This window comes from Lonchura striata, chromosome 16 (assembly GCF_050655825.1).
Source record: "Lonchura striata isolate lonStrDom1 chromosome 16, ASM5065582v1, whole genome shotgun sequence".
Taxonomy (NCBI): domain Eukaryota; kingdom Metazoa; phylum Chordata; class Aves; order Passeriformes; family Estrildidae; genus Lonchura; species Lonchura striata.
The window spans coordinates 5,864,144-5,874,552 of record NC_140718.1 but is presented as its reverse complement, the minus strand read 5'-3'; the positions used below and the strand labels follow the sequence as shown (position 1 = coordinate 5,874,552).

The 10,409-nt window shown below is 61.1% G+C and overlaps 1 protein-coding gene across 4 annotated transcripts; it reads left to right on the top strand.

The window, feature by feature from the left end:
* The first annotated feature begins 135 nt into the window (after positions 1-135).
* Positions 136-8,693, top strand: LOC146765957 (uncharacterized). Of its 4 annotated transcripts, XR_014958748.1 has the most exons (9): positions 136-242; positions 710-792; positions 2,597-2,714; positions 3,860-4,023; positions 5,119-5,553; positions 6,337-6,428; positions 7,413-7,552; positions 7,605-7,655; positions 7,793-7,832. XR_014958748.1 is itself a non-coding variant. In XM_085593646.1 (8 exons), the coding sequence occupies exons 1-7, from the start codon at positions 151-153 to the stop codon at positions 7,533-7,535; spliced, it is 1,107 nt and encodes a 368-aa protein (XP_085449772.1). In that variant the 5' UTR covers positions 136-150; the 3' UTR covers positions 7,536-7,552; positions 7,605-7,716. The 4 variants fall into 4 exon arrangements, 2 of the variants coding, with proteins under 2 accessions (XP_085449772.1, XP_085449771.1); XM_085593646.1 differs by lacking the exon at positions 7,793-7,832 and having other exon boundaries at positions 7,605-7,716; XR_014958749.1 differs by lacking the exon at positions 7,793-7,832 and having other exon boundaries at positions 203-367; positions 7,605-7,716.
* The last annotated feature ends 1,716 nt before the right edge of the window (positions 8,694-10,409 follow it).

Genomic DNA, 10,409 nt, shown 5'->3' with positions numbered 1-10,409 from the left:
GCCGCAAAATATAAAAACAAAACAAAACCCGCCCGAGTCTCGCGCTTTCCCTCGTTCCTCTCGTTCCTTTTCCCGTTGGTTTTCCCGTTTTTTCCCCGTTTTCCCCGCCCGTGGCGAATCTGCCGCCGTGCGGGGCCCGGCGCTCTGCGCATGCGCGGCGCCGTTCCGAGAGGCGGCGCCGTGACGTCACTTCCGCGCGCCCGCGCCGTGACGTCACCGCCCGCGCCGGGAGCCGCCGCCGGGTGCGGGGCGCGAGCGAGCGCGGCTCATTTGCATATGCAAAAGAGCCCCGGGCGGCTAACGAGGGCCGGGGGGCGTTAATTGGGGCCGTTAATTGCGGGCCGGGGGGGGCCGGCGCTGATCGCGGGTAATTAGGGATGCAAATGAGGGCGGTGGTCGCTAATGAGGGGGATAATTGGGGGGGGGGTTCGGGCTCCTAGCGAGCGCTAATTAGTGGCTAATTAGGGATTAATTAGGGGCTCGTTGGCGATTAATTAGGGGCTAACGGAAGCGTGGCTAGTTAATTGATTATTCTAATTAGTGACGGTTAATTGCTGCCACGCCCAAGCACGGGGGGCTGGGGGGCGCTGTTAGTGGCATTAATTATGCAAATTAGCGCTGATTATGTTAATCGCAGCCACATCCGGCGCGGGGGGAGTGGATGTGGCGCTGTCGGCTAATTAATTATGCAAATTTATGCTAATTGCAGCCATGTCCAGGCGCCGGGTTTGGTTCCAGGAGCCGCCGGGGGAGGGGGAGGGGCCGGAGGAGCCGAAACCCAAACGGAGCCGGGTGAGGGGGAGGGGCGGGGTCACCGGGGTCACCGGGGTCACCGGGGTCACACAGGGGTCACACAGGGGTCACCGGGGTCATCACGGGTCACACAGGGGGGCAGGGGTCACACCGGGGTCACACCGGGGTCACGGTGGGGTCACTCAGGGGTCATCGGGGTCACACCGGGGTCATCGGGGGTCACCGGGGTCAACACGGGTCACACCGGGGTCACACCGGGGTCACACCGGGGTCACATGGGGTCATACAGGGGTCATCGGGGTCACACAGGGGTCACAGGGGTCACACCGGGGTCACCGGGGTCACACAGGGGTCATCGGGGGGCAGGGGTCACACCGGGGTCACCGGGGTCATCGGGGGTCACCGGGGTCACACAGGGGTCACCGGGGGGTCACACAGGGGTCACGGTGGGGTCACTGGGGGTCACTGGGGTCACACAGGGGTCACCGGGGTCACACAGGGGTCACGGTGGGGTCACCGGGGGTCAGGGGTCACACAGGGGTCATTGTGGGGTCAGGGCGGGGTAATACAGGGGTCACACAGGGGTCACAGGGGGGTCAGAGGTCACACAGGGGTCACGGTGGGGTCACATGGGGGTCAGGGTGGGGTCATACAGGGGTCAGGGGTCATGGTGGGGTCACGGTGGGGTCAGGGCAGGGTCACACAGGGGTCAAGGGTCACCGGGGGTCATGGTGGGGTCACCGAGGTCACTCGGGGTCACGGTGGGGTCAGGGTGGGGTCACATGGGGTCACACAGGGGTCAGGGGTCACCGTGGGGTCAGGATGGGGTCATTCGGGGGTCACGGGGTCACAGAGGGGTCAGGGTGGGGTCACCGAGGTCACCATGGGGTCAGGGTGGGGTCAAGATGGGGTCAGAGGTCAGGGAGGGGTCACTGAGGTCACTCGGGGTCACAGGGGGGGGTTTGGGGCCATCCCCAAAGATTTGGGGTGGATTTTGGGGTGATTTTGGGGTGAATTTTGGGGTGATTTTGGGTGATTTTGGTGTTTTTTGGGCAGCCGCTATTTTGGGGTGAATTTTGGGTGAATTTTGGGTGGATTTTGGGTGATTTTGGGTGATTTTGGTGTTTTTGGGCAGCCGTTGTTTGGGGTGAATTTTGGGTGAATTTTGGGGTGAATTTTGGGGTGATTTTGGGTGAATTTTGGGTGAATTTTGGGGTGGATTTGGGTGAATTTTGGGGTGAATTTGGGTGATTTTGGTGATTTTTGGCAGCCGCTATTTTGAGTGAATTTTGGGTGAATTTGGGGTGAATTTGGGTGATTTTGGTGATTTTGGCAGCCGCTGTTTGGGGTGAATTTTGGGTGAATTTTGGGTGATTTGGGGTGATTTTGGTGATTTTGGGCAGCCGCTGTTTGGGGTGAATTTTGGGGTGATTTGGGGTGAATGTTGGGGTGGATTTGGGTGATTTTGGTGTTTTTGGGCAGCCGCTCTTTGGGTGAATTTTGGGTGAATTTTGGGTGAATTTTTGAGTGAATTTTGGGTGAATTTTGGGGTGAATTTGGGTGATTTTGGTGTTTTTGGCAGCCGCTATTTTGGGTGAATTTGGGGTGATTTTGGGTGAATTTTGGGTGAATTTGGGGTGATTTTGGGTGATTTTGGGTGAATTTTGGGTGATTTTGGGTGATTTTGGTGATTTTGGGTGATTTTGGGTGATTTTGGGTGATTTTGGGTGATTTTGGTGATTTTGCAGCCCGCGGGGGGTCCCGGCAGCCGCTGTTTGGGGTGATTTTGGGTGATTTTGGGTGGATTTTGGGGTGAATTTTGGTGATTTTGGTGATTTTGCAGCCCCCGGGGGGTCCCGGCAGCCGCTTCCCGGCGCAGCCGTCCCTGGACAGCGACGAGGAGGAGGAGGAGGAGGAGGAGGAGGAGGAAGAGCCGCGCCCCGAGGGGCCCCCGGTGGAGGGTGAGAGCCGGGCCGGGGAATTTCAGGGGATTTTGGGGCATTTTGGGGCGTTTGGGGGCATTTTGGGGCATTTCGGGGCATTTCGGGGCATTTTGGGGGATTTTGGGGCATTTCGGGGCATTTTGGGGCGTTTCAGGGGATTTTGGGGGATTTTGGGGGATTTTGGGGCGTTTTGGGGGATTTTGGGGCATTTTGGGGGATTTTGGGGCGTTTTGGGGGATTTTGGGGCGTTTTGGGGGATTTGGGGGCATTTTGGGGGATTTTGGGGCGTTTTGGGGCGTTTTGGGGCGTTTTGGGATGATTCTGGGGTGGTTTTTCGCATGATTTTGGGGTGATTTCGGGCAGTTTTGGGATGATTTTGGGCGGGTTTTGGGGTGGTTTTTGGGGTGATATCCGGGTGATTTTGGGGTGGATTTTTGGTTGATTTTGGGATGATTTCGGGGTGATTTTTGGGGTGATTTCGGGATGATTTCGGGGTGATTTTTGGGGTGACTTCGGGCGTTTTTTGGGGTGCTTTTTGGAATGATTTTGGGGTGATTTTGGGGTGATTTCGGGCAGTTTTTGGGATTATTTCGGGCGTTTTTTGGGGCGGTTTCTGGGATGATTTCGGGATGATTTCGGGTGGATTTTGGGGTGATTTCTGGGTAATTTTGGGGTGATTTCAGGCGGTTTTTGGGATGATTTTGGGGTGATTTTGGGGTGGTTTTGGGCGGTTTTTGGGGAGGTTTTTGGGGTCATTTTGGGGTAATTTCGGGGTGATTTTGGGGTGATTTCGGGCATTTTTTGGTGTGATTTTGGGGTGATTTCGGGCGGTTTTTGGGATGATTTCGGGGTGATTTTGGTTTGATTTTGGGGTGATTTCGGGTGGATTTTGGGGTGATTTCGGGCGGTTTTTGGGATGATTTCGGGCGGTTTTTGGGATGATTTCGGGTGGATTTTGGGGTGGTTTTTGGGATGATTTCAGGGTAATTTTGGGGTGATTTCGGGTGGATTTTGGGGTGGTTTTCGGGGTGATTTTGGTGTGATTTTGGGATGATTTCGGGTGGATTTTGGTTTGATTTTGGGGTAATTTCGGGGTGATTTTTGGGGTAATTTCGGGGCGATTTGGGGCGTTTTCCGTCCCTCCTCTGACCCCTCCCCCCCAGGGCAGGAGCCGGGCCCCGCGCCGGGGGTGGGGGAGGGGCCGGTGCCCCTCACCCCCTTCAACCTGGAGGAGGAGATGGGGGAGGGGCGCTTCGACCCCCACGGGCACTTCCTGCCCCTCCCCCGCCGCGAGACCCCCGACCCCTGGCTGGAGAGCATCGAGGGGGTGGGGGAGGGGCGGGGATGGGGGGAGGGGCGGGGATGGGTGGGGGAGGGGCGGGGAGGGGGATGGGCGGGGGAGGGGCTGGGGAGGGGTGGGGGAGGGGCGGGGGAGGGGCTGATTTGGGTGGGGGAGGGGCTGGCGCATGGGCGGAGCTTCACAATGAGAGGGGGAGGGGCTTATAAAGAGGGGGAGGGGCTTATAAAGAGTGGGGGAGGGGCTTATAAAGGGGGAGGGGCTTATAAAGGGTGGGGGAGGGGCTTGCAAAGAGGGGGAGGGGCTTATAAAGGGGAGGGGCTTATAAAGGGGAGGGGCTTGCAAAGAGGGGGAGGGGCTTATAAAGAGTGGGGGAGGGGCTTATAAAGAGTGGGGGAGGGGCTTATACAGAGGGGGAGGGGCTTATAAAGAGTGGGGGAGGGGCTTATAAAGAGGGAGGGGCTTATAAAGGGGGGAGGGGCTCACAAAGAGGGGGAGGGGCTTGCAAAGAGTGGGGGAGGGGCTTATAAAGTGGGGGAGGGGCTTATAAAGTGGGGGAGGGGCTTCTAGAGTGGGGGAGGGGGCTATAAAGGGGGAGGGGCTCACAAAGAGGGGGAGGGGGCTATAAAGGGGGGGAGGGGCTTACAAAAAGGGGGAGGAGCCTATAAAGAGGGGGAGGGGCTTACAAATAGGGGGAGGGGCCTAAACGCGGGGGGCGTGGCTCGCGAGGGCGCGTCTCTGACCCCTCCCCCCCCGTTTTCTCTCCCCTCCCCCCCCGTTTTCTCTCCCCTCCCCCGTTTTCTCTCCCCTCCCCCCCCGTTTTCTCTCCCCCCCCGTTTTCTCTCCCCTCCCCCCCGTTTTCTCTCCCCTCCCCCCCCGTTTTCTCTCCCCTCCCCCCCCGTTTCCTCTCCCCTCCCCCCCCGTTTCCTCTCCCCTCCCCCCCCGTTTTCTCTCCCCTCCCCCGTTTTCTCTCCCCTCCCCCCCGTTTTCTCTCCCCTCCCCCCCGTTTTCTCTCCCCTCCCCCCCCGTTTCCTCTCCCCTCCCCCCCGTTTCCTCTCCCCTCCCCCCCCGTTTTCTCTCCCCTCCCCTCCCCCCCCGTTTCCTCTCCCCTCCCCCCCCCCCCAGATGCCGATCAAGCCGCGGCCCCTCCCCCCGGCCGGCCGTCCCTCCCCTCCCCCCTCGCCGCCGCCCCTCCCCCAGCTGCTGCGGGGGGCGCTGGCGCTGCTGCGGCCCCGCGAGACCGTGGGGGGCGCGCTGCGGCGCTGGGGGGGGAGGGGCGGCCCCGCGGGGGGAGGGGCGGGGGGAGGGGCCGCGGGCCTCCCCCCCCCGAGCTGGAGGCGCTGGTGGCCCTGGCCGACGCGCTGGTGGCCCGGGGGGTCCTGGGGGTCTTCGGGGAGAGCCGCGAGCGGCTGCGGGGGCGGCTGCGGGCCCTGGGCGGGGAGGGGCCGGGGGGGGAGGGCGAGGAGGAGGAGGGGGAGGAAGAGGAGGAGGAGGGGGAGGGGCAGGAGCCCCCCGCGCTGGACATGTTCGCCCCCCCCGAGGAGGGGGAGGGGCGGGAGGGTGAGTGGGGGAGGGGCCTGGGGGTGGGGGAGGGGCCGGGGGGGGTTTGGGAGGTGGGGGAGGGGCGTGGGGGAGGGGCGAGGGGGGGTTGGGGGGCGGGGCAGGGGTGGGGGAGGGGTCCGGGGGGGTTTGGAAGGTGGGGGAGGGGTCCAGGGGGTGGGGGAGGGGTTTTTTTGGGGGGGTTGGGTTGGTTTTAGGGGTGGGGGAGGGGCTCGGGAGGGTTTTGGGGGAGGGGCTGAGCGGTTTTGGGGGGGTGGGGGAGGGGCTGAGCGGTTTTGGGGGGGTGCGGGAGGGGCTGAGCGGTTTTTGGGGGGGTGGGGGAGGGGCTGAGCGGTTTTTTTGGGGGGTGGGGGAGGGGCTGAGCGGTTTTTTTGGGGGGTGGGGGAGGGGCTGAGCGGTTTTTGGGGCGTGGGGGAGGGGCTGAGCGGTTTTTTTGGGGGGTGGTGGAGGGGCTGAGCGGTTTTTGGGGGGTGGGGGAGGGGCTGAGCGGTTTTTTTGGGGGGTGGTGGAGGGGCTGAGCGGTTTTTCGGGGGGTGGGGGAGGGGCTGAGCGGTTTTTGGGGGGTGGGGGAGGGGCTGAGCGGTTTTTTGGGGGGTGGGGGAGGGGCTGAGCGGTTTTTGGGGGGTGGGGGAGGGGCTGAGCGGTTTTTTGGGGGTGTGGGGGAGGGGCTGAGCGGTTTTTTGAGGGGTGGGGGAGGGGCTGAGCGGTTTTTGGCGGGGATCTCGGGGTGGGGGAGGGGTGCGGGCCCCCCCCTGACCCTCCCCCCCCCCGCCCCTCCCCCAGCGCTGCCCGAGGTGCTCTGGGAGTACCACTGGGGGGGGGAGGGGGACCCGGCCACGCCCCTCTACGGCCCCTTCAGCAGCGCGCAGATGCAGGTGGGGGAGGGGCGGGGCGGGGGAGGGGCTGGGGAGGGTGGGGGAGGGGCGGGAATGGTGGGGGAGGGGCGGAAATGGTGGGGAAGGGGCTGGGGAGGGTGGGGGAGGGGCTGGGGAGGGTGGGGGAGGGGCTGGGAGGGTGGGGGAGGGGCTGAAAGGGTGGGGGAGGGGCTGAAAGGGTGGGGGAGGGGCGAAAATGGTGGGGGAGGGGCGAAAATTGTGGGGGAGGGGCTGGGGAAGGTGGGGGAGGGGCAGAAATGGTGGGGGAGGGGCTGGGAGGGTGGGGGAGGGGCGGAAATGGTGGGGGAGGGGCAAAAATGGTGGGGGAGGGGCTGGGAATAGTGGGGGAGGGGCTGGGAAGGTGGGGGAGGGGCTGGGGAAAGTGGGGGAGGGGCTGGGGAGGGTGGGGGAGGGGCTGGGGAGGGTGGGGGAGGGGCTGAAATGGTGGGGGAGGGGCTGGGGAGGGTGGGGGAGGGGCTGAAAGGGTGGGGGAGGGGCGGAAATGGTGGGGGAGGGGCTGGGAGGGTGGGGGAGGGGCTGGGGAGGGGCTGAAAGGGTGGGGGAGGGGCTGGGGAAGGTGGGGGAGGGGCGGGGTGGGGGAGGGGCGGGAATGGGGGTGGGGGCTGCAGGTGGGGGAGGGGCTGAAATGGAGGATTTTGGGGCGGTTTTGTTGGTTTTGGGCTGATTTCAGCGGTTTTGCTGATTTTGGGGAGGATTTTTGGGGGTTTTGGGCAGGATTTTTGGCATTAATTTTGGGGAGGATTTTTGGGAGGATTTTTGGGATTTTGGGGAGGATTTCTGCGGGATTTTTGGGGGGTTTTGTGGAGGATTTTTGGGGGTTTTGGGCAGGATTTTTGGGAGGATTGATGGGATTTTGGGGAGGATTTTTTGGGGGTTTTGTGGAGGATTTTTGGGAGGAATTTCGGAGATTTCGGGGGGAGTTTCTCGGGGGCGTGTCCCCGCTGACCCCGCCCCTCCCCCCAGGCCTGGGCGGAGCAGGGGTACTTCCAGGGGGGGGGAGGGGCGCGCTGCCGCCGCCTGAACCCCCCCGAGCCCCCCGGGCCCTTCTACGACTGCGGCCGCGTGGACTTCCAGCTCTACACCTGAGGCCCGCCCCGAAACTCCTGAAAACGGCATCGAAACACCCAAAACCAGCCCCAAAACGCCCCGAAACACCCAAAAACGGCATCGAAACGCCCAAAAACCCCCAAAAACGGCCCCGAAACGGCCCCGAAACGCCCGAAAATGGCATCGAGACGCCCAAAAACGGCCCTGAAACCCCCAAAAACGGCCCAAAAACGCCCAAAAACGGCATCGAAATGCCCCAATACCCCCAAAAACGGCCCCGAAACGCCCGAAAACGGCCCCGAAACGCCCAAAAACGGCCGCGAAATGCCCAAAAACGGCCCCGAAATGCCCCAAGACCCCCAAAAACAGCCCCCAAACCCCCCGAAACAGCATCGAAACCCCCCAGAACGGCCCCGAAACCACCCAAAAGAGCATCGAAACCCCTGAAAACGGCATCAAAATGCCCAAAAACGGCCCCAAAACCCCCGAAAACGGCTCCGAAACCACCGAAAATGGTCCCGAAACGCCCAAAAACGGCCCCGAAATCCCCAAAAACGGCATTGAAACGCCAGAAAACGGCCCCAAAACCCCCCAAAAGAGCATTGAAATCCCCCAAAAAGGCACCGAAACCCCCGAAAATGGCATTGAAACACCCCAAAACCCCCAAAAACGGCCCCGAAACCCCCGAAAACAGCATCGAGACCTCCGAAAACGGCATCGAAACGCCCAAAAATGGCCCCGAAACCCCCAAAACGGCCCCGAAACCCCCGAGAGCAGCCCCAAAACGCCCAAAAACGGCCCCGAAACGCCCAAAAACAGCATCAAAACCCCCGAAACAGCCCCAAAATGCCCAAAAATGGCCCTGAAACCCCCAAAAACGGCCCCGAAACCCCCAAAAACGGCACCGAAACGGCCCAAAATGACCCAAAAATGCCCAAAACCAGCCCCAAAATCCCCCAAAATGGCCCCAAAAACGGCCCCGAAATGCCCAAAAACGGCCCCAAAACCCCCCCAAAAATGGAACCAAAACCCCCCAAAAACGGCCCCAAAAGACCCAAAAACTGCCCCGAAACCGCCCAAAACGCCCCGAAAACCCCCAAAAATGGCACCAACCCCCCGAAACGGCCCCAAAATCGCCCAAAACGGCCCCAAAACGCCCGCGGGGGGAGGGGCCGCCAATAAAAACCACCCGAGACCGGCCTGGGCTCCTTTTGGGTTTATTTCTTATTTTATTGGATTTTTTGGAGTTTTTATTTTATTTTTTGCGATATTTTTTCTGGGTTTTTTGGGGGGTTTTATTTTATTTGTTGGGATTTTTTTTGGTGATTTTTTTGGGGGTATTTTGCGGGATTTTCTTTTATTTGTTGGGAATTTTTTTCGGGTCTTTCCGGGTGGGTGTTTTTGGGGAACGATTCGGGATTTTCTCGGGAATTTTTAATAATTTTTTTCGAAAATTATATTTTATTATTTTTTAGGAATTTTTTGGGTTTTTTTCCGGGATTTTCGGGGCGTTTTTTTGGGGATTTTTACGGAGTTTTCGGGGTTCGCCCCTCGCCGGGTCCGGTGGGGGAGGGGCGGCCCCTCCCCCTCCCCTCCCCCTCGGTGTCCGCTGGGTGGGGGAGGGGCGCTCTCAGGGCGGGGGGAGCCTGGGGGGAGGGGAGAGGGGTGGGGGCGGGGCCAAACCCAGAGAAACGGCCCCGCCCCCTCATTTGCATAGCCCGACCCCCTCATTTACATATCGCTGCCCCTCCCTGCTTGGCCCCGCCCCCGTTGTCCTCTAGCTGGCTCCGCCCCCTCATTTACATAGCCCCACCCCCTCATTTACATATAGATGCCCCTCCCTGCTTGGCCCCGCCCCCTCATTTACATAGTCCCACCCCCTCATTTACATATCGCTGCCACTCCCTGCTTGGCCCCACCCCTCATTTACATAACCCCGCCCATCCCTGCTTAGTCACACCCCTCATTTGCATAACACTGCCACTCCCTGCTTGGCCCCACCCCTCATTTACATAACCCCACCCATGCTTGGCCCACCCCTCATTTGCATAACCCGACCCCTGCTTGGGTACCACCCCTCATTTGCATAACCCCGCCCCTGCTTGCCCCCACCCCTCATTTACATAACCCCACCCATGCTTGGTCCCGCCCCTCATTTGCATAACCCGACCCATGCTTGGTCCCCCCCTCATTTGCATAAGCATGCAGCTCCCTGCTTGGCCCCACCCCCTCATTTGCATAACCCCACCCATGCTTGGTCCCACCCCTCATTTCCATAACCCGACCCATGTTTGGCCCCGTCCCTCATTTACATAACCCCGCCCCTGCTTGGCCCCCACCCCTCATTTGCATAACCCCACCCCTGTTTGGCCCCACCCCTCATTTACATAACCCAAATCCTGCTCGGCCCCGTCCCTCATTTGCATAACCATGCAACTCCCTGCTTGGCCCCACCCCCTCATTTGCATAACCCTTCCCCTCCCTGTTTGGCCCCACCCCCTCATTTCCATAACCCAACCCCTCTCTGCTTGCCCCGCCCTCATTTGCATAACCCTGCCCCACGGCCCCACCCATCATTTACATAACCCCAACCCTGATTGGCCCCGCCCCTCATTTACATAACCATTCCCCTCCCTGTTTAGCTCCACCCCTCATTTACATAACCCAACCCCTTCTTGGTCCCGCCCCTCATTTGCATAACCCGACCCCTGCTTGGGCCCACCCCTCATTTACATAACCCCGCCCCTGCTTGGCCCCACCCCTCATTTACATAACCCCGCCCCTGCTTGGCCCCACCCCTCATTTACATAACACCGCCCCTGCTCGGGCCCACCCCTCATTTACATAACCCAGCCCCTGCTTGGCCCCGCCCCTCATTTGCATAACCCCGCCCCCACGGCCCCACCCAGCCCA

Excerpts from the sequence above, each read along its gene's own strand:
- LOC146765957 (XM_085593645.1), top strand. The coding sequence starts at position 151 with ATGCGCGGCGCCGTTCCGAGAGGCGGCGCCGTGACGTCACTTCCGCGC. Across the intron at positions 793-2,596 it reads CGAAACCCAAACGGAGCCGG|CCCCCGGGGGGTCCCGGCAG; the intron begins GTGAGGGGGAGG and ends GTGATTTTGCAG. Across the intron at positions 5,554-6,336 it reads GGAGGGGGAGGGGCGGGAGG|CGCTGCCCGAGGTGCTCTGG; the intron begins GTGAGTGGGGGA and ends CCCCTCCCCCAG.